Raw genomic sequence first — 24,051 nt, 5'->3', positions numbered from 1 at the left:
CAAAATTGCAATATAATTTACATTATTAACAGAAACTGTAGGAAAACTATAGGTAGTAAGCAAGTTCTTCACATTGGTAAATTAGATAGTATGAGGAGAGAAAGTGTACACAAGATTGGGTCAAGCTTATGCAAGCAGATAACTAAGTTCTTTGTTTTTCAGTGGAAACTCCTGTGTCCTTATGGGGAAAATGTTTGCCACCTCTCCTGGGAACTCTGTGTATCTGTGTCATTGATTTGAGGAGTTTTAGGAACAAAACCAACAAAGATGAATGGAATTGGTCACGATGGCTCAGCACCCCCTCATTTTTATTGCACATTGCTGACATGACACGGATAAGAGGATATCTCAGTTCTTTGGGTCTTTAGAGAACAGACAGCTTGTCTGTTTCAGTTCTGTCTGCTTTTATTGTTTTCTCCCTTTTCCAATGCTGTAAGTTGTCATCTTTTGATAACATTTTACCATCCTGCTTTCTCTCTGAGAACCAAGTTTATAGTCTAGGTATAGGTAAGCTTCTTAAATGCAAAGACTGGGGCAACACCAAGCAATAAAAAATAATTTCCTTGTGGGAATTTCAAAAAAGCAGTTAAAATGTCATCAAGTATGATGAAAGCAATACAGTGGTTTTCCTGTATTTAACAGTAATTATATGCTCTGAGTATTTGTTCCCATCCTGATTTATATGCCTGGTTTTGATTCTTCTGTATCAGGTTACATACATCAGAAATGTAATACAGAACTATTTGATAAACCATAAAAGGCCGCAGATTTTCCATGTGTAAAGTAGGGAGGCAGTTTGTAGAAAAGGGGCAAGATGTGGTTGGTGTCATAGGTCATGGAGGGGTATGTTCTTGTTGCACACTGTTATTACCAGAGCACTTCAAACCACCTAGTATCAACCTGGCTGAATAAGTTTGGCTTTCTGTGCCTTTTTTTACATCCACCACCCCATGTCCTATTTTATTTTTTGATCCCTGCCCAGGTGGGCCGCTGGATTCCATTTCTCTGTTTTGTCTTTTCTTCTTCTCTTACTTGCTTAGGAGATGTTTCTCTTAGAGGGTGATTTGCTCATTTGGCTTCTTAGTGTTTTGAGACTTGCAATTCTTTAGAAGAAAATAAGATATATGGAAGTACTTCACTTTACAACCATTATTGGAATTTTATTCATTAATATTGTCACTGCCTGTCAAAACTAAACAGCAGAGAAATATTGGGTATGGGGCGAAGAGATCAGAAGACTGAGTATTCTGCCATGTGATGTCCCTTCCTTTCTTCTCTTTTTTTTTTTTTTTTTTTGGCTTTTCTTTTCTTTATATATCATATCATTAAAAGCAGCAGAGTTCATTTATGGGCTCCTTGACTGATGAGCAAAACCTATCCTTTGCGTATACAGTTGTATTTATGACATTTTCATTCATTTCTGCTCCCTCAGCAGAGGAGGTAGGCTTTCTACATCAGTTTTTGTATTGTAAGATTTTATGTCTTGATTATTTCAGTGACTGGTAGTAAATACGTGGCTATTCCTTTTTATCTTATAAGGTCTTCTTGTTTGTAATCAGACAATACCAAATTTGACTTCCTGTTGCTGACACCTTATTCAGCTCACAATAAGCCAGAATCTAATTTCAAGAGCACAGTATAAGTATCTGCAGTACCATCTTGCTAACAGTCTGCCAGGATGTATAAGATTAATTGGATATATTTGTAGTCTCTTTAATGGATCACGCCAGGTCTCACACACCATCCCAAATCCATTAGCCAAACCCCAGCATCAAGGGACTGGTATAACTGAAGGGCAGCACCCAAGTGTGCAGTGGTTAAGCCAGCTTTGTCTGTGTGTTTCAGTGGCTTTCTTAAAAACTGGAGGGTACTGTTATGTTTGCCATTACCTAAATGAATGCAGCAAAGCTGCAAAGGGGTGAAGTTGGGACACACTTGGAGGCCTTGTTTCTCCTTTGTGACTTTGATTTGCACGCTTCTCAGAAAACAATTATGTTCTTGCCATCCCTGTGAGGTGGAAAACTGTCCTCTTGCTGGTTTTTTGCTCTTGTGAAGTAACATGAATCTTCACTGGTCTGTTGCTTTTAGTCTCCTTGTCTCAGAAAGGATTGGATGGAGAGGACTAAGATAATGTTTGATCATGTCATTGTCATCTCTCACTGACTTTTCTGGCTTTGGGTTGAGCTTACCGAAGATGAGGCAAATCTAGCAGAGTCTATGCCTTTGAATGAGACTATTAGATTCAAAAGATGAGTTATTTCTGTTGCTCTGAGAAACAATGAGCACATTATATAATTTAAATCAAAGATAAAATTGGCCACTATAAAATCACCTGCTGCAGCTTCTTTGGGACCACTAGACATAGATTCTGGCTTGGTAATGTGCAGGCTACCCTGCCTGAAACATGCCCAAAATCACAGTGCCATAGCCAACATTAAGTTGTGCTGTTGAAAGAGCTCTCATGGAGAAGCAGTGTTCCTCCCTGAAAGGAAGCTCTGCATCCCAAGTGAGAGAAACCACAAATGAGAGATGGCCAGACCTGACTGACAGCCTCTGCATATTTCCTCTGCATAGACAGTGGAAATTTTTAAAGTCTAAAGATACAACTCAGGAATAAAAGACAAACATTTCCCCAGCCTTCCCCAATGCCCCTTCCCCAAAAATAAAATTGTGTCCAAAACGTCCAAAGAGAAGAGGAGGGCAGGTTTCTGCATATTTATGATTTATAGTGTGCTAGTCAGGGCATAAACTAGGGCAAGAGACCTGCAGGCTTCAAGCACTTGGTTTGTGTAACTTTGTTTGTTATTACTGTGCCCATTTCTTTGCCCCTAACCAGGAGAAGTGTTCAGTCTCCATGACTTACTGGATCCCCAGATCCCAAGGGTTGCAATTTAGGATGTACAGCCTCTTGTGCAGGGAGAGCCCAGCGTATATATTGATTGGGTCATTTTGAAAAGGATGTAAGGCATTCTTCAAATCTTCCCTTTCCTTCCTCCTGCACTGAGCTGTGCAGCCCAAGGCTAGGATGACAGGTTTAGTGCTGCAGTTCAGTCGACACTCTCCCCATCACTACTTAGGAGACGGATCTTGCACTCTGTCATCTTTTGCATGACATCTTTCAGGCCATTAGTCTAATGGCTTCATGCAATAGAAGTGCAGGGAATAAAATTAAAATGGATCCAATTGGTTAATTTATCTTGGGAGATTTAGGTAGCAGAGAATGATTTTTATTTCACCTTGCTTCCTAAGAGAAGTTGATTATCTGTTTGAAAAAAAACAGAGACTACTGGTATTTTAAACCTTCTGGAAGCACAGAAGTGTAATGATGGAAATACTGAGACTATCAAGTCATGGCAAGAAACAGGAGTCTAAGTGTCAGCACACTGGGTCCCCAGCCAAGTAATAAGTTACATAGATTCTCAAGACATTTACAGAAGGCTGATCATTTTTATTAAGAAACCCATATTTTATACCCTAGTTTGCTACAGGTGGACCTAATTGGTCCTCCAATCAAAACACCATCACCATTGGCTAATTAAGAAACCATCTTTACAATACCAGGTGCAGCAAGTTAATATAAGAATTGTTTCTCATTCTTTTCTCTATCTTCTCACAGCCTTTCCCAGAATGATGCCTGGGAAAGTTTTCTGTTTCTCTCTGTGGCCAGAGAGCTGCTGCCACATCTAAGTTTTTTTAGAAATTTTGATGACTACTTTTTATCTTCAGTTGTAGGCTAAGGGGTGTTCAGCTGCAACACAATTAGTGTTATCTTGGTGTTAGTTATCCTTTTAGTACAGATTCAAGAATAAACAGATGGAAATGTTGGTAAGCAGACTTGAATGCATTGGAGATCTTAGGATAAATAATTAATATACTCATTAACTACATTCTGACAAATGAGCCAGGCCTGGAAATGCCACTGTGGTCTATTGCATCCACAGTCTCTGTATTAGCAAGTTTCTCCAAAGTATTGATGATCCATATATTCACATCCATAGGGCCTGTTAGACATGGTCTCTAATCTCAGCAGCCATGTCATAAGGATTATGGCACCAGCTTTATCTCTCTTTACCCCATGCATTGGCTGCAGTTATTTTGACGTTTCCAATATTCCTATACTATCTGAAACTGTATGTGTGCAGCTCCAATGTTATTTTTAACATGGAGACTTTATCAACCTTGCTTTTGGTAAAATAAGTAAATAAATAAAATATAGAAATGTTATTTCTTCTGTATCATCTGAAATTGAACTCATATAAAGGGTATGTGTGTCATGCTGCTTTAGTGATTTATAGAATCTTATCTTTCCCATTTTACTTATCAAGCTGCTTAAAATATCAACACTGATAAAAATTCAGATGCACAGACTGAACAGTCAGCAGTGTAGGTGCACAGGCATGTGGGTGTAGATGCACAGACATGTGGATGGATGGATGGATGGATGGATGGATGGATGGATGGATGGATGGATGGATGGACGGACAGTGGAAACTATTTGAACCAGAAGTGAAACCAGAATTTGAAAAACCTCATCCCTCTCCTCCTATACACCAGCAAAACAGGATGCTTTCCTAATGCTAGCACACTGGTGTTATTGGATGAATAGTTTTGAAATTTGGGTTCACCCTGAATGGAAAGCCAGGTGCAGAGACTTGTGTGGAACTTTGCCTATTTGAATCTGAATTGCACCCTGTTGAGAAGTAGAGGAGTGAGATGAGCAAAGCTTTCATTAATATTCACAACCCCAAAATAATTGTCTGTGAGTTTATAGTCATGAGGATAAGTTGTCTTCCAGCGATCTGCCATGGCACTTAAGACAGAATGTGCTGCCTGCTCCAGCATCTGAATAGAGAAGAGCAGTTTCTGACTGTCTGCTCTCTGCAGCTGGCAAACTTGGGCTCCTCTAGCATGCATTGAAGAGAATTAGGCATGATACCTAAATGGTAAAGAAAGGAGGGACTCATGAGGCTCAGCTTCCTCTCCTTCAAAGTCCACCCCGTAAGTCATATGCATTTGGAAGCTAGAACACAGAAGGTGCTTTCTTCTTTCTTTCTTGTGTGTCTCATTTAAAAAAGGACAGCATTTCCCCTATATTATTTGACTCTCGTTACGAACATGCGTTTGCTTTTCTATGTGTTTTTGTCATCTGAGTCAAATGCCATTTTCCTTGTGAACTCAATGTGCTCGTGCTGAGCATAGAAATCCATGAGCCTAAAAGAAAATAGGGAGATTGTGTAGTTCCAGTGAACTGGTGCTTCTTTCTCTTATTCATCTCAAGTTGGCAGAACAGGCAGTTCACTAAACAGCAAGACAGACATCAGTTTATTAATACATTTGCTGGCATTGCGTAGAGGCTCAAGAAGGACACTTTTTGGTTATCTTTTTCTTTGGGGTTGTTTTCATTTGGTTTTCATTTTGTCAGCTTTATTTGGCCATTGGGCCACGTGAGATAAATGAATTTTTAAAAAATACAGACCTATGTCAAGATAGGCATTACTTGTAGAATTCAGCAGCTCTGAGCTAGTTCCCTGTACTTACCAAGCAAATGGTGTTCTTCACTTGCTATGATTAATTTAGTTCAGATTTTTGCATTATTATGACATGTATACCAGGTTCCATTTTTATATGTTTGTGTGTTAGTACCTACAGTCACATACCTCGTTTCTTGTTTCCTCCCTTTTTAACTAAATGCTTGGGAAATTTTTCAATCTGAACACCACCATAAGCCTTCTAAAACTTGGTGTACTCAGCCAGATGTCATGGTTCAAGACAGTCTCTGACTTGTGAATTTAAACAAAAATGCTGTTTAACTAAAGAGATTTTTGAATATTAGGTTTGTGGGGCAAATACTCCAGCTCAGTTGGAAGAGCATATAACATTTGACTTGACAGAAAGGGATTTGTGATTCTTTTAGGACATCATGTACATACTTCTCCTAAAAGAGAACCTGTTCCCCGTAGATTATATAGAAAAAGCATTTCTTTCATTGCCAAGAAATGCTCAGAAAGACTTATGTTGTACTTGTGGTTTGTTGTTTTGGTTTGGTGGGTTTTTTGGGTTTTTTTTAATCATCTGCTTGGTAGCAGAATCTTGATGATTTTGAAAGGAAACTTTCAGCATGTAGGCAAAACAGATTTCATTAGTTTGTTGCTTTGTCCAATACCAGCAGTGAAGGGGTAAAAAGAGATCCCTTTGTTTAAATTGTAAGAAATGTCAGAGTTTGATTGAATTTCATCCTTCTTCTGAATTGAAATAAAACATTCTGCAGATGCCTATCACAGTTACCTTCATGATGTGGAAAATGAACTTTGCTGCCAATTTCATGGCCAAGTGACTCTGTATAGGCACATCCCAGTGTAGTGCTGAATGCTTTGCTTCCATTTGCAGCTCACAACATGCCACTGGTTCCTCTCTCAAACACCACAGAAAGGCATCATTCCCATCAATATAGTGGAAGGCACTCGTCACACACCATGTCCTAATGTCTTCTTCTCTGCCGATTTCTTTGAGGTAAATTTTAGCATTCTGGAAAGGACCCTTTAGCAACTTTGGCCAGTCACTAGATAGTTTGGGTAAAGTAGTTTGACTCCTTGTGACCTTTGTCATTCACTGTGCTACAATCAGGATTTCATTAATTTCTTTCTGCTAGCATTGTTTCAGAGCTTTTTCTATGATAGTGTTTTCTTGGTTCCCTGTAGTATCTTTTTCCTTAGCTCTGATCTAAACCCATTCTCATTTTTTGAGCTGTTTCTGAGTGCTGGATTTGGAATAATTCATGAGCTTGAAGCTACGTGCATAGGTCCTTCCTTTGACTATAACATTTCTTAGGTAGATATACCAATTTGATTACCTGGTGGGCACCACCTTTTTTTTCAAGGTAGCAGCAGCTTTTTAGAAACTAGAGAGTTTCCTATAAATGTATTGAGCAAGAGCAATATCCTGCAGAGCTCAGCAACCATGAAACACCCTAGAACTTTATGCTAAAAAAGATGGTGGAAAAAAAGTGAAATCATAACTATAAAAAACATACAGAAAAACTCAGTGTGTTTTAGCCAACAACTTTCCATGCTTTATTCATGACCTTAAAGGAATAGTGGATGTTTTTGTCCCATTTGACTATTCATCTTTAAAACTCAAGCCTCTACTGTAAGGGCCTAAACTAACTGTCATTTGAATAAACAAAAAAGTTCTCATTATAACCATAGGTACTGCTGCACTTAGGTACTCAAAGCAAAAGTATTTAGTACTTATTGTAAATTCCTGAACATGGATACAGATTGTCTCCTTTCAGAGAACATACGAAACACATTTTTTTGCTAGGCTGTTACTGAGGGAGGTTTTAAAGCTCATATTTAGGCTCATTATCAATGTGCCATTTGGTATAATTACTCCTTTCCTCTTGGCCAACTTCGTATCAACTTCTTTAAAGAGCAGAAACAGAGTTTCTTTTTCCTAAGGGAAGGAATACAGAGTTTACAAGGGAATGGTTTGAACTTTCTAGCTCTTAAATGAGGTTGTTTCTTTCCTCTTCTCCCAACCATTGCAGTAATTAAAAACTCAATTTTTTATCTTTATGATGATAGTGGTGAGATGGTACCATTGTATTTAGGAAGTTTAATGTTTGCAGTGCCTTTTTCTGAATAGGATTACCTTTAATAAGAGGACATGCCTCTCTCAATTTTCTGAAAAATATAAAGATGTGCCTTCTAAAGCATACATTTTTAGGAAAATAAAATATTGGATATGCCTACTTCCAAGAACACCAGAAGAAAAATATCAGAAATTGTTTAGTCCACCAGAAATCCCCTAAGAAATTTAGAACTATTCATTTTTTTTCTGGGATTTCTCAAAATAAACAGCTAGCCTTTTGCACTAGTGGTTTATTTTTAGAAGGATGGAGAACTTCTCTGATTCCCAGTGAGGGCTGATAGAGCCAAGGTGCTCTGCTATGTGAGCAACTGTGTCTTCCTCTGTCCACATGGTGATTAGGAAAATTGTCACCCACTAAGAGAAGCCTAGCAAAATGTGAGCAACCCATGGGCTTTCGTGGACTTGATCCTTTTCTTGGATTGCTTTGTGTTTTGCAGCTAAGTAGAATTTGTAATTCAGGCTGGTTTAAGAGAGAAATCCAACAATGAAAATATAATCATTACCAGCTCCTTCAAGAAGACAGTTTCAATCACTAGCAAGCTGAAACAAGCATAGGAAAAAATGCTGTGCACTGTTTCTTCACCAGGATATATTTAGGAATTGAAGGTACCTGGGTTTCAATTTCCATTTTTTCTTGTTGAATGGGTAAAGATTTGCTGGAAGGAAGACATCTTCTGTTGCCCTTAGCTTTGGCTTTCAGGAAAAACTTGAGCTATGATGGGTGAGACTTAACTCTAGTTTATAAGCTTGGGATGACTGAAAAACTAATCAGATAGCTTAACAACCCAAGTGTCTGCAGGGATCCATCTAGGATTCCTGAGCCATGGTGCCTAGTTCTGTCCACATGTGTCATGGTTTCACCCCAGTCAGCAAGTAAGCCCCAGACAGTTGCTCACTCACTCTTTCCCAGCAGGATGAGGGAGAGAGAAGTGGAAGAGTGAGAAAACTTGTGATTTGAGATCAAGGCAGTTAAATGGGTAAAGCAGAAGCTGCGTGCAGATGCAAAGCAGAAAAAATAATACCTTTGCTACTTCCCATGGACAGGAAAGTGTTCAGCAATCCCCAGAAAAGGGAGCCCTATCACGATGACTTGGGAAGACAAACACCACCACTCCAAACATCTCCCCCTTTCTTCCTCTTCTCCCAGTTTTATATGCTGAGCATGACACTCTATGGTCTGGAATACCCCTTGGGTCAGTCAGGGTTTGCTGTTCTCAGTGTTGATAACAAATCTAAAACCTAGCTTCTATGAAGAAAATTAACTTTATCCCAGCCCAAACCAACTCAACATGTATTGGAGGAGTTAATGATGTTCCAGTGGTTGATGCCCACTTATGAGGTAAGAGTCACAAACCCCACTGCAACTGTTTTGCCTCATAGCATTTCATTTGTTTTACATAAAGTTAGAGCCTGGAATTGCAGTAGTTCTGTGAGTGTTACTTGTGCTCAGCTTTCTCCTCTGAATTTTTTGGTGACGTGAGATTTAATCTCCTTCTTGGCAGAATACCTTTAAAGGAGGTTTGAAGAGTAGTATTCTTCTGATGCTCTCTGCCAGGTGAGCTTTTAGTGTGGCAGTGTGATTACCTCGGAGTCAATGCCATAGATGGGAAATTCTGCTTGTAGCTGACATTTACACCAGAACATGAGATTTTTATGGCAGCTCTTCACAGGGTGAAACATGGATCCCTCTCCCTGGATGCCCAGCAAGCTCTGCTAACAGGGCTCCATCTACCATCCTTACTCTCCTGCTTTTGCTTTCTGGGGAAAGGATGTAGGAGACAGCACCACACCTCTCTCATCTCTCTCCTCATACCTCAAACAGAAGATCCCCTACCAGAAGCAAAAAAAAAAGGGGGCAGTGAGAAGCAGCGTCTTCACTCCTCTTTATTCTCCTTTGTACAGAACTGGACTGGATCAGGCTCTCAACAAATCACAGCTGTGAACAGTAGTTTCTTTCAATACGTAAGTGAAGCAGTAAAGAACCCACAGTAAAGCTCAGGAATAGTTTTGGAAGAAGGGTGTTTGTGCTGGCAGATCAGTGCCCTAACTATCACTAATGCTTTCAAACCCAGTAGGTCTTGAATTCTTTAAAATAATAGTTTTAGTAGGATAGATGTGTTTCTTCATCCATCATGGTATAAAGAGTAGTAACGTTCCCCAGGAAAATCAGAGACATGGGCTTAAGCCTTTTCAAGGGGAAGATGAAAGTGACCCCATGATTCTCCTTTCTCACAAATAAGTTCTCTGCCTGTTCTAACAGAAAAGTCCTTGTATCTCATTTTACTTCCTCTGCTTTCTTAAAAGTGCAAACTGTGCATCTCCTCCCTGCTTGTCAATTAGGAAGGTAAAATATCCCTTCCTTTCAAGCTGAAGTTTTTTATTGGAGCAATTCCTGGTACCTATGGAACGGTAGCCCCAAGAACAGTGTGAGATCTCTTCTGCTTTTGCTGGCCCTGTTTTTCTCTTGGTTGGTTTTTGGATGTGTTCCACTTATAGTAACTGCACTGAGTCCTATTTTGGAGCTGCTGAGTCTCCAGACATTGTGTGTGATGCCCAGGATAGAGCTGTGGTGTCTGCTCCAGTGTCTGGGCACATGACAGTGATGAGCTACAGTACTATTTATTTGATTTAATCTTGAATCTATATGAAATAAATGCATAAAAAATGGAAAACCTAGTGAGTAATAAGAGCAATAAAGGATACACAAAACAGTTGATATCAAAGCAATCTAAAAATTGTTATTTTCTATAGTTACAGGTTTATAGCAAGAGATTATATAGCTATTGGTGACATAACCTGATAAAGTTGTTTTTGTTGCAAGTGAAAATCTTATGTGCTATCTTGTATACTGCCAAGTATACAGAAAATACTTGGTGTTTTGAGAGAATTCATATCTATAAAGACATGTTGAGGGTGATGCATTTAGTGCAGTGTAGTTTGCAGAGGTTAAAAAAGTGGCTTTCAGATCAGCAATCAGCATGAATAATTTACATTTTACATCAAAATGGGGATGAGTCAAAAGCAGGGTCCTAGAGGGATTAGGCTTCCAAAACTATTCTCTGCACTTCTGTGCCAACAAGAGAAATAAATAGACTGTGATAGAGAGATTGTAGTTGAGAGTAGAGCTGTACCATGGTGTGGTACCTGTGCTGAAACAGGCAAGGTTTAGAGATGAGAGGCTCCATTCATGGACACAGTGCGAAGTGCTGCACACCTGGGGAGCAGGAATAATTGTCAGGGGTTTGGAACATGTGAGTGCTGCTTAGCATGCAGAGGAAAGCTAGTGACAGGCTCTTCATGGCTCATAAAATCACTATGCCAGCTCACTGCCACTGCAAATGCATAGTTCCAGTGGGAGCTGTTCTCCACCAGATAGGTAATCATCCTCATTTGGCAAGACTGCATTTAGACTGCAGCGTGGTATGCCTTGTCTTTCATTGGAAAGCAAACCTTTGTGAAGTTAGGAAAAGTTTAAATGGGTAATTCACATAGTAAAGGCAAGGCTGATGGAAATTAATTCCAGGTGCAAAAGGAAATTAAAGGGAAACAACTGAACATAAGATAATAGAAGAGCAGAAAATAAACCATTTTTCCTGAAAGAAAAACAAGGTGTTTTTTTAATTGAAAGTGTTCCCATTTGGGTAAAGAGTAGACATAAGTGCTCAGCAATTAGAGGAGTTATTCAGGTTTCCTGTCATTTCAAAAAGACATATGGTGTGTCTGCATCTTGTGTTGAACAAAGCTGCTAGAATAAGGTCCATGCAGTCTGAAGTGAAGGATATTTGGTGTGCAAGTTCAAAAGAAACCTTGCAACAGGAGTTTGTTGGAAACTTATCTGCAGAATAAAGACTGGTTGGATGTGGATTAGCAATGAGGAGCATTATGTTAGGGGGTTTTATTTATATAGAGTTCTTGTCATTGAATAATATGACACATTTAGTTAATTGCATCTTTAGGGCCAAGATAATTTTCAGCCTGTTACTACAGATTTGATAAATGTAACAGAAAGCACAAAGTAGCTACTGGAGCTTCCTAGGAAGAATTAAAATATAACTTTGTGAAGTAAATTTCCTTTTGATTAAGATAATCATGTGTCTGATTATGAAAAATGAGTGTTAAGAAAAGCTCTAAGAGAGAACTTGGTGTGATTACCAGTGAGGAAGGTAATATTAAAGACCATCAGTGGGATGGGTGGGCTTCAGCCTTCAGCAATGAAATTGCTCTTTGTACCCAAATGCTGTAATAGTGGTTTTTTTCTCTAAAATGGGAGCTGGATATTATGGTATTATATATCAGCAACATTAATAGATTAAGTGATTCCCAGACAGTGGTGGGAATGACAAAACTGGCTGTCATTCTCCAGGAAAACTTCATAAGTTATGTTGTCTGTGGGAGGGTTTTTGATCTGCATGATTTGTTTCTCAAATCCAAAAAGTAAGCAACCCCTATGTTGTCTCTTACTGGACTTTCTGGAAATCAACACCCTACTGAAAGATGTGGGAAAATCATTAGATCATACAGAACAGGTTCAAGATGGCCTAGCCTCTTCTTTTCTTTCTAATATATTTCAAACATGTAATTTATTTTTTTTATATTACTTGGATGCAAAGTACTTCAGTTTGTGGTGGGTTTTTTTCATTAAAACTCCAAGTCTTTCTTAAGCCCTATATAAAATCTATATGAATTTCAGGAGTATTAAGAACTACAGTAAAATCTTGAGAGCTGTCTCACAGCCAAACAGCCTATGAAAAACTCTCAGGTTTAGTTTCCCCATTGCTAGCTCTAAAATGACAGCTTGGACAGAAGAAAGTGGGAGGGGAGTGCATAGCCCTCTTGCCATAAGTGCAGGTCCCAGTATTTCTTTGTGTCTCAGAAAGATCTCTCATATCCTGGAAAAAAATCAGAACAAGTTCCCAAAAGCACTGAGTATCAGCAGCACCTGTGACCCGTAAACATCGTGTTTGTGGCACCAGCGTCAAGATGAGATCTCTGCAGTTTGACTATAGGTACTAATGCACACGGCAGTTCCCTCTCCCAGTTCAGTAGACTGATCAGGCTGGGACTGCTTTCCTCTTTGAAGACCAAAAAAAAAAAAAAAAAGAGTGCAAGGTCTGGGTTACTTTCCATTCCTGCAAGTACTTTTTTGGGAACAGTAAAGGTGTGAAATCAGCCTACGGAGCCTGCTGTCAGCAGTGGGTGTCGCAGCCCACAGCCAGTCAATAGTTATTATGAGCCAAAAAGGCAGAGAAACCTGGCCAACTTGAGCAAAAGATGCAGCAGCAGAGAAGAGCGCAGAATTCTGGCATTTGCTTCTTGCATCGTGGTGTGCTTTTATTCTTGCTGTATTAAAACTGTCATGGCTTTATGCTAATGTGGTTTATTCCTAGCCAGTGATTATTATGCTTTGAATTAGCAGTGCTATTGAGAGCATTTCTCATGAAAAAAATCATGTCTTTCTGAGAAATGCAAATGAGAAAGAAAAAGAGCTGTTACTTGCATTAGCTTGGAACTGTGTGTGTGTTTGGAGAGGATGAAGGAGAAGGGACTCTATCATGACTGATGCCAGGCATTGCAGGACTCTGAGGCCACAGATTTGTGTGTAAGACAATACTGAAATTCAGGGAAGAGCAGGCAAAATATGGAAATGGTTTTGACACTGTGTTTGGCTTTCAGTGAACCCACCCTCTGGGTGAAATCTTTTTGACTCCACTGTTAGTTTTGCCTGACTGTAAATCCATACTCATTTACCCTGAGTGGGAAAAGCTTCCCCAGGGGCAGTGAGAGAACAGCTGGTGTGAGACAGAGTTGTGTTGTGAAAGGAGAGTGTCTTTAAGGGGTGTTGGTTCTTTAGGAATGGCCTCAGCAATACGAGTTAGGACCAGCTAGCAAAGAGAAGTTGTTGCAGCTCTGAGATTTCATAACAGAGGCACTTGAGTAGCAGAGATCTTGGCTCAGTAATGGCAAAAAGGAGAGAGGGTGAGCAGCAAGAATAATTTCAATATGTTTTGGCTATAGGTTTATTAGCAGGAAGCCTAATTCAGCAGCAACAGTAGTGTGTCATTCCCAGTTTGCTCAACAGGCCACTTCCTGCATCCCCTAAATAAGACACCAAAAACAATACCAGCCCATTGCTTTTAGCAGCATCTCTAAAAAAAATCACAGCAGTGGAACACGGTGGGATCTTACATGCTTGAACTAGAGGCATCTCAAAAATGGAGGAAGGGGAAAGGAGTGGTTCCTTTGGATCTGCATATATAAGGCAGTGGTCTGTACCTTGTGCTGGTCTTCAAGGCCCACTAGGTTCCAGTGAAATCAGAAAGTATAAGGAAATTTCTGATTTCCTCTTCTTTTTACCCATATGGTTTATTCAGCATAACCAGGCAATTCCCAGCCTTGATACAGCATGTCCCAGCCCCTGTACAGGACAGAGCCTTGTAATGGGTTCTTTGGATAAGAAGGTATTTCTCCAGGCAGTCAGGCACAAAGAGCTGGAACAGAATGAAATGCTTTGGCCGGATTATCTTTTATTCCCTCTGCTTTAAATTGAAAAGAGATGTTCTCAGAAAGGTCTGTCTTTCTCTTTATTGCCCCAAAGAATAGCCGTTTTTAAACATTTCCACTGAAATATCTGGGCTCACTGTATCTTGATGGCTAGCTTTTTCTTCTTTGGAAAGTTACAGGCAGCTGTATCTGGCATTGATATTTTACAGGAAAAAGGATTATGTTGCATGTTAATATTCAAAACAAACAAGAGAGCAATAACATAATAACCAACCTTCTTGCAAAAACCTGAGGGACTCAAATAGTAGTTCAGTTGGAGTTCTGATAATGAAACCTCTTTTGTGTTAGAAATGCGTCTCTGGCTGTTCCCATGAAAACCAACCTAAATTTGGCTCACTTAAAGCCTTGAAAAAATTTCCATTGAGATACATAAGAATTTGCCAGCCAAAATCTCTGGTGATTCTGTCAGTGTGGAGTGGGCGTGATCATCTCTTCAAAGCAGTGTTCTTGCTGAGGTTCCTGAGCTCAAGCTCATGACTGAGGTTAATATTTAAAATACTAGAGGTGAATAGAAACACTGGGCTGTTGTCTTCAGAGCAGGCTGTTGTCTTCAAAGACAGTCTGCATCCTGTCTTTATGGATCTGGACTGTGTGTGCAGACCACTCAAATCAGTGTTAGTGGCAGTGTCACGTTACAACACAAGTCTGGGAAATGGTATCCCTAAAAAAAAAAAAAAAACCAAAAAACAAACCCAAACAAAACAAGCACCAACAAAAACTTAAAAAAAAAAAAGAAACAACAACAAACCACACACAAAACCCCTGCTTCTCTGCTGACTGAACTATGAAGCTGTGGCACAGAGATAACCTCTCGTATTGCTGGTACCTTCCCTCTGTTGGTGCTTTCTTTGTGGTCCTGGCTTTCTTTTCTCTGTGCCTCTAATGACAGAGATGTTATTTCCCAAAACTATCAGCATAAATTTTGCCCTACAAATGTGAGACAGGGGGGCCATGCAATATAACTATATCAAGTGATCATCTCCAGACTTTTCTTGTTCTCATCAGGTAGGAAGAGTAATTTAAGTTCTTTGTTTGTTTTTTTTTTTTTCCAGTATTGAGACTATCATGATTATCACATGATAAACTATCATGTAATGATAAACTATTACATGAGACTATCATGAGTATTACAGGGTAAATGTTGCAGATAACTGAAATCTTAAGAACAGAAGCTGAGTGAAAAACGTCTATCCCCTTCAAGGGAATTCAGCCCTAAGTGGGGACTCTATTAAAATCCAAAATTAAAAGTTTAAATGTTAAAAGCTAAGCATAAGAATTGGAGGGCAGTGAGTTGGCAGAAAAATGGGAGTAGACTTGGGCCCCGCACTACAAGAAAGACACTGGGGTGCTGGAGAAGGGCTGGTAAAGTTTCTGGAGCACAGGTCTTACCATGAATATCTGAGCCAGGAGAGATTCTGAGGATAAAAGGAGGCTCGGGGGGACCTTATAGGTCTCTAGAACGACCAAAAAGGAGGGGGTAGCCAGGTGGGGGTCAGCCTCTTCTCCCAGGTAACCGGTGGTAGGAAATGGCCTAGGAAAGTAGCACTAGGGAGCTTTTAGGTTGCATATTAGGACAAATTTCTTCATGGAAACAGTTGTAAAGCATTGGAACAGCTTCCAGGGAAGTGGTGCAGTCACCATCTTTGGAAGGATTTAAAAGATGTGTAAATCTGGCACTTGGGGATGTTGTTCAGGGGTGGACTTGGCAGTGCTGGGTTAAGGGTTGGACCCGATCTTAGAGGTCTTTTTTATCCCAAACAATTCTATGATTCTATTATTTTTTTTAGCACCCTCTCTCTCACTAGGAGGTTCCTAATGTAGCCCCTTTATGTAATCCAAGCAATTTTAATGGACACAGTAATGGTACTAAAGGGTCATTATTTATCAGGGTCCTTGCTCTTAATAAATATTAATTAAATTAAATGTCTCTTTCCATTGCAATAAAAAAAAAAAGTAATATTTCTTTTAAATTATATTGAATCCTTTTTCTTGAGCTTTCTCTTTCCCATTCTCTGTCACACTTCCCCAGGAATGGCTGATGGCTGAACTGCCAGTTGTCCTGAGCAATGTAGAACAATTTGTTAAAAGTCATAACTTTTATAACATAATAACCCATATTCTCATTGAATCTTCTTGTTACTACTGTTCTTTACAATAGATTAATGATTTCACTAAAAGAAAATAAAAGAATGTTAAAATAAGAAGGACTACAACTTTGTTACTCTTTATTACTCTTCTCTGTGTCCATGAAAAATTTTGGCCATCTGTGTGGTTTTCTGATAACTTATTAAAGCATTTATTTCACTTCCCACCTTCCTTGTGTTTTTCTCTTTTTCTTGCTGAAATTACAGCTGAAGAGGTGGAAAGACTGGCTGCAATGCGTTCAGATTCTCTAGTACCTGGGACTCACACGCCTCCAATCAGAAGAAGGAGCAAATTTGCCACTCTTGGGAGACTTTTTAAGCCATGGAAATGGAGGAAGAAGAAGAGTGAAAAATTTAAGCACACTTCAGCAGGTAACAGTTGCGTTGGGGTCAGTTTATTAATCTGGAACTTTTTGCTCATCAAGGCTGAAAATTTATAATACAGCCTCAGTTTATATGTATTTCAACTCTTGAAGCTTGGCTTGGAGAGATTAATCATATTCTAAGAGAAGATCTTCAACTTTGTTACCAACTTTTTCTTTAAAAACCCCAAAGTGACACATTGGGTGCACTACAATTAAATCAGCAGCTCACCAAAGCTATATTTTCAGATTCTGCTACTAGAGCTAGAACCTTACCCAGAAGAAATCTTTGAACATTAATTCAGCGGATTATGAATAAAGGGAAAAGCAGTATGAAAAGATAATGCTAGTGGTCAATTTAGCCACATTTAAGCTCCTGTGAGTGCTAATAAAGGAGTGAGAAAAATACAGGATAAAGAAGTTGACATTGTGTTGAGTAATTTGTATAACCAGAAATTATTCATTCCATTGAGCAGAAATTATGTGTCCCTTGTTTTTTTGAGAAAACCGAATCTCAGTTCCTGCCACACCCCTCCTTTCACCATTGCTTTCTTGCACTTCCAGTACAATACCCTTTTTTATTAAAAAAAAAATATGGAAAACTGAAAAAATGTGGGTTTATAATGTAAATTGGTCTGAGCAAGAATCCCAGATGCAGGCATTGATGCATATTATTTAGAAAGTTTATTTTCTTTGTTCTTTCATGATGGCCAATAATTACTACATTTGGTTCTGCAAGTCTTTAGCCTGGATTATCTGTAAGAAAACATGGAGTTACTCCAGATTTCTTATTGTTTTCACTAGAACTAGAAGGGAAGCAGTATCTTGCTACTTCAAGTGTCAGAAGAGACTTGAGTTATAATCCAGTTGCTTTTCTGCCCTGTGTATTGCACAATGGAAGGTTTTAGGCACTACTTGGGTGTACCTGTGGCACCCCAAATCCTGTACTCCTGAAAGTGGCCCATAATGGGGTGAGCCATCTCATTTTACTATGTGAATTCTTGAATGACTTTAAATGCAGAATAAGTGTTTTCAGAGTTTGTACCTGAATGAGTTCTTTACTGTGTGCTGTTTAGGCTGCTTTCTGATTCATCAGCCAAAAACTAATGAACTGGAATAGATGGCTGTATCACTCTGAGTGATGATCATATTTTTTGACTTGACAGCTGAAAAGCTATTGTCACCAAAAATGACATCTTTCTGCAAAACGAAAGACTTGTCTTTCATATTCTGCATCAATCATAACCGTAATGTAGTGTAGTAGGATTTCCATGAAAACCATCTAGTTCTTAGGGATATATGGACACTGTGGTGACAGCTGCTTTGAATCTAGTTTCAGCATGCTGCCTTATTGGTTACAACTAGGAGAATAACCATGGCTGTTCAGGAGGCACCATGGGTTGCCAAAGCTTGCCTACTGTTGATTTTTATGGTTTCTGCAGCTCCAGCTGATGAGGCTGAGCTGCATACTGCTGTGGTTAGACTGACTGGTTTGAACCTGGATGGAATATGGCTCCATAGTCCACTCTGGGCATTACAAGAAGTACTGCTAAGATTTGCCCCATTACCAAAATATTTGGAAAGTTCACAGTGATTAAAACCAGACTGAAAACATGTATTTTCTCTTGTCAGCGGAATAGGAAGTTTTACCAGACATGCCAGCATATATACCCTAGTAAGAGTAAGTTCAGTGTCTGAAAAACCAATTTAAAAGCTGAGTCTCCAGGAACATTTGTCAGTCACAGTACCAAGTTTGATCTCAGTTGAATCCAAAACCTTTCTCTTTTTTTTTTTAAGAATTTTTTTTTATTTCTAGTAAGTTAACAGTATCCTACAGCTGCTCTGCAAAAATGGCATTCTTGTCAGCTCCCCTGCTACTAACTGCAGCAAAATTGACAAGGATGTCAAATTTGCTAGGCACTCTGTAGAAGGCAGGGATAGAGATTTGCTTCTGGACTGTGCGAGAGCTGGAACCTCACAGTTTCCATCATCCCCAGCCCTGGGGAACAGGAATCCACCAGCACCCTACAAGACCTTCCAGCAATTAAGAAGCATTGGTTGAACCTTGGATGTGTAGTACAAAAGATTTGACACATGGAAAACTAGCATTTTTCTGACAGCATTTCCATGACCTCTTGTCTAGTACCTCTGATCTCATTGAGAAAATGTATTTAATCTTTATAATAAATTAAAGGACAAGCTTGTGAGATGGCATAACGAGAGCCAGCATGAAACTTCATAATACTGGCTTATTTTCTTCTAGTGCACTGATAAATGTGACACTTGGAAAAAAAACATTCCCATTAGTGTCCTACAGGCACGCACCCAAGCTTTCCCACCTGCATAGAACATCAGTAATTATAAAAAAATAGATACAAATACAAGTATTTTATTAGGCCCTTATTTGTTGCAACAATGGATTCAATTATTTTTAATGTCAAAAGTGGTAAGGGTCAAAACACATGGCCTAATCTGATGAAATTTCCTCTGAAATTAATGGGAGATTCTTCTCTGGGAGAGGACAGGAAGAAAGAGAGAGTTGAGCTGACATGTAAGGTTGAAAGTTTGCCTTTTCCTTGGTATTTCCAAGTGCTAACATTTTGTATCCATATCTTTATCAGACTAAGAGATCTACTTATTTATTCAGAGATGAATATTTTAAAATACAATTCAGCAGTCAATGAGCAAAAAAACCTTTCAGGCAATAGGAAAAATTATTTTCTGACACCTGGTAATTGCATAAGGTGAGACAGTATGTAATTTGATTGATGGGGGACCTCAGTGTTATGCTCACTATATATGACTCCTCTCAGCACATCAGTACTCAAATTGTGATATTTGAGTGTAAGTCCCCCATCCTCCATCTTTGTTACTGTATTGTCAATGACAAGCAGAGGGTCAAAAGGATGTTCATGTTTTGTAGAGTTTATATGTTTATAGGTCACCTTAGTTTTGGTATCCCTGTAGTGACACTGCAGAAGGGTCCAAAGTCTGACATTGCCTTGGTGCTGACTTGGTAACAAAGGTAAGAGTTGTGGTTTTGATGCAGACATCTCATGCCTTTGCCTCGTAGCTGGTCTCTATGAGATCATCATTAGGTATTTCGTAAAGCAGCCAGAGCAGGTAGAGAAGATCACAGGTAGGGTGATCTGTTTGCAGATGGGAAGCACCAGATGAGCCATTGGATTTGATCTGAACGACCTCTTCTGCTGGAAGGTGGTGTGTTAAGGAGGTGTAAAGAATGTGCACTGTGAAACATGAAACAGGGGCTTTGGCTAGGCATAATCTCAGAAAAACAGAGAGATTACACTCTGTGGGGGACACCAGAGTACCACAGCAGGAAGAGAAACAAGTTAATTCTCACAGTAATTCTCAGTAATTCTAATTCTATTAATACTAATTCTCTCAGTAATTCTCCTCCTGGACAGATGTGAAGTTCCCACCAGCACAAAGTAGTTTTCAATGTCAGGTCTGCAAATTATGTTATCACAGAACATCCTATTGAAAGTTCCTTGATGGGTGATGAGACTCCCAAAGTACAAAATAAACTCTCCAGACACTGAATTTCCATATACAGGGACTTAGACAGAGAAACCAAACTCTGCCACACTGTTATTCATGCTACAGTCAAAGGTATGCTGTATGTTCTTAAACTTAGTGAAGGTTTTCACATGAAGTGTGGAAACCTTTATTTCCATGCAGGGCCCGTGCCCCCTCAACAAAATGTGAAGTATTATAAAGCTGGGAGAACAGGCAAACTTCTAAATGGCAAGATTCTGTCTGTTGAGAGGATGGTATCTTACAGCTTACAAGGAGCAGTCTCACAGCAGAAGAAGCCAGGAAGAAACATAATTTTCTATTCCCAAGCACATTTCCTTGGCTGGATGCAGCTGGGATGCTCTAGAAGACTGGTCAAGGTTTTAGAAGCCAAACGGGGCTCTCTGAGAATCAGCAAAGCAGATAGCAAGAGAGCAAGCTGGCTGTCTCCTCTACTAGACCTTTGTCATTTTTTTTAATACCTTGATCTTCTGCTCGCCTTGCTGTGAACTTGGAAAATGTTCCTGGGTGTGTTGCTGTTTTATTGCAGTGCTGTACACATGTTGAAATGTCATTTCCTGGAGATGTTTTGGAGAAGGAACTGCTTCTGAAATAAAGAAGCTTGAGGGGAAATTGATTCTGTGCTTACTTGAAATATTATTGAAGGGTTTTTATCACTACTTTCATCAAAAGCCAACTGTTTGCAACCTTTTAGAAAAAAAAGCGTTTCAGCTGCTTGAAGGATTTTGAGTAGAGAAAATGTCTTGTTTTGTCATTTCCCATTTCTGGTGACCTTCATTTTAAGAATTGGTGCATCTGTCTTCCACCATCCTTGCTTCCTGAATCACAGTGCTCAGGCAAAAGGGAGAAGGAAGCATATAACTTGTACTTGAAGGACACTAGTTGGAATGACAAGAGAAACGCAGGAAATGGTGAGAAATTAAGGAGTATAAAGAAAGCTCAGCTGTAAGTAGGAGAGCAAAGGATTCAGCAATGTTTGGGTTAGGTCCACTGCTAGGCTGTACAATGGGCAGAGAAAGACCTGTGTCAGAAGAAAGCTCCACAGCAGCTCTGTTGCCAAGTAGATGGTTGTCTGAGACAACCAGTAATACTAAAGAGAGAAAAGGAAATCTTTTGAACTCAGCCTTTCCTCCTAGGTATGTTGAAACCTCCTTCTATTTGTGTCCCAATTTCCCTTCCTATAAATACTTATGATCCTCCTCCACAGGGCAGTGATCGCATATCAGTCCTCTGGTGTCACAGTTCCCATCCCAAATCACATGGGTGAGCAAGTAAGCCACGTCCTGCTCTATGACCACAGGAAGACACAACTGTGACTTTCTAGCCTCATGCTTGGGGTACCCTTCTGAGAGTAGGGAGAATCTGCTCCTGTTTCATTTAAGGCTTCATTGGCTAAGGTTACATTGTAGAGATTGATGTTCAAGAACCTGTCTCAAGGTATAGGACTAGGGAGTGGGAAAGGATAAAGACCGGAGCTAAAGTGGACCAGAATATGAGAAGAGACAAAAGGCAAACCATTGTAAGCCAAGCATCATCAGTTGGCTTGGGGAAAAAGGACATTCAGGGCAGGTTTGTGGATTGATCTGCTGCCAAAGGGCCTTAAGACTCTTTTAGTAGTACAGAGGATGACAATCTTCTATTGCTAGCAGTTACTCTGTTAAGTAGAAATAGATGAGGTCTGCCCTCTGGATCTAAAGATTTAAGTCAAATAGTGTAGACAGTGCCACAAAAGGGAGCATGTGGATTTTTTCAGTTTACTTTTTGGGGAGGGCGTAACATGCTCTTCCATTTGCTTTCACTCTCACTCAAGCCATTTAAAGGTAATAAGTGTGCCACAGCAAAGTTGACTCATCCAACCTTTAGGTGCCTCACTCCCAAAATCTGCTTTAAAGCAGATATTAATTCTGTGCCTGAATCTTTTTTTCCCACTTGTTAATCCTTGGTGCTTTGGATTTTCCAACCAGAATTTTTTTTTTTTTAAAGATACTCTATAAAAAAATCATATGTCAGTGTCTTTATATAAGTTAAGTCTCCCAATCAGCACAAGAGATTGCTTAAATTGGCAACACTCAAGGGCAAGGATTTTTCAGTCTTTCTGATAAATAACAAGAAGAAAACAAAATGTGGTAAAGCTGTTCAATTAAAGAAACTGTTATTCATAAACCATACCCAGATCATTTGATTCCTACTTCTGATTGTTTCTAACTACAACAGGTAGATATTTTAAACCTTTCTTTCCAGAATATTCCAGTTGGGAGACATTCAATTATATGTTTCCAGTGATTCTCTTAAACCTTCTGCTTTGCCAGTAATTGCCTCTTGTGTTTCTTCATGTAAAACCCTTAGGGTATTAAACTGGTCATGCAATTTAGGTGAGACCTTTGCCTGGGGAAATGAAGGAGAAGCACAGACTGCAGACATGCCAGCCTCACCCCTGCCCGTACTTCTGGGGAGGTGGTCTATGGGGTGAGAGACTTGGGGTGGTTTTCCCAAGTGCCAGTTTATTGACATCTACCTGCAGAGGTTCTATTTTCGTTGAAAAGAGTGGTTTTGTTTGGATTATTGTCTAACAAGGATAACCGTTTTAAAGCACTTTATAGTTCCATTCTGTTCTTCTGAATTTTATTTAATATCTGCTGTGATCCCATGTGAAAAGTATTAATATTTCAGTTACAATTCCTCTTATACTTTCAAGCCCAACTGTCTCTAGATTTAGATATGGAGAACAGAAGTAATTAGAAAAAAATTAGAAAAACAGAAGTAATTAGGAAAAAAAAGAATTTTTTTTTTCCCCTGACACTCATATTCTGATGACTTTGAAATACAATTCTGAATTCTGAATCAGTGCTCAGAGAGAGAGCAGGGTGTCCCCTCCAGGCTAGCTGGGTCTGAAACCACCCTGAAGTCTGAAATACCTAAGACCTTCCTGTTCTCCTCCATGAAAAAGCCTGTTAATATTTCTTTATAAAACCCCCAGGGGCCCTTTTTAAGTGAAACAGCAAGCAGGTGATATAGATGCTGGTCCAAGCCAGGTATTTTTGCTGTGCTGGAGCAGTTCATACAGCATTAAGGCATTGCTAAAAATCACTGATCATTTCCAAGATTCTGGGAGAAGAGAGAAAAATGGCACTGTTGTAAAACTAAGTCCAGACTTGCAAAAAAAAAGAGCTCTAATTTTATTAAAAAGCAGTAGTACAACCACTTTCCAGAGTTAGAAAGGGGTGCTATGGTCAATGTGTTGTGATTATTTGAGGGAAGCACAAGCTGTCATTGTCTGAAGAAAAGCAGCATTTTGCAAGAACTTGGGGTGTTCTTGAATGCACATTGAATGAAGCAAATATTTTTACATGAAGAAAAATTTAAAAAATAAAATCGTTATTTTATTGTTTTCTAGATTAATCTTAAAGAGTTTTTTTGCAAATTTACATTTCTCTTTGAAATTGGAACTAGATATTATTTAGTATAGTTAAAAAACTGAATTTCAAATATAAAATGGCCTGGTAGACAAGAAAACATTTGTATCTTAGGTCTGTTGAAGTATTTCACTGCTTGCGTTCAAGAACTGAATAAAAACTAAAATCCCTATGCAGTTCTATTTTTTGTATTGATCTAAAACTGCACACTTGATGTATTCTGAATTTTGAAAATGAAAAAAAATTCTATGATTGCATATAACTTCTTTTTCTATGCACTGACATTTTCTTAATGTCTTTTGAGAAATTGGCCAGAAAAATGTACCAGAATTCATGCAAAACTGTAGACAACTTTTAAAAAAA

At 39.2% G+C, this 24,051-nt stretch overlaps 1 protein-coding gene across 3 annotated transcripts in view; it reads left to right on the top strand.

The window, feature by feature from the left end:
* Positions 1-24,051, top strand: part of PHACTR1 (phosphatase and actin regulator 1) — a 301,935-nt gene that overhangs the window by 161,977 nt on the left and 115,907 nt on the right. For all 3 annotated transcript variants that reach the window (XM_053979775.1, XM_053979759.1, XM_053979766.1), the window contains one exon: positions 16,563-16,727. In XM_053979775.1, coding sequence (XP_053835750.1) covers positions 16,563-16,727 — 165 coding nt within the window. The remainder of the gene's footprint in view (positions 1-16,562; positions 16,728-24,051) is intronic.

Source organism: Vidua macroura, chromosome 1 (assembly GCF_024509145.1).
Source record: "Vidua macroura isolate BioBank_ID:100142 chromosome 1, ASM2450914v1, whole genome shotgun sequence".
Taxonomy (NCBI): Eukaryota; Metazoa; Chordata; class Aves; order Passeriformes; family Viduidae; genus Vidua; species Vidua macroura.
This window is presented reverse-complemented; position numbering and strand designations above follow the sequence as displayed.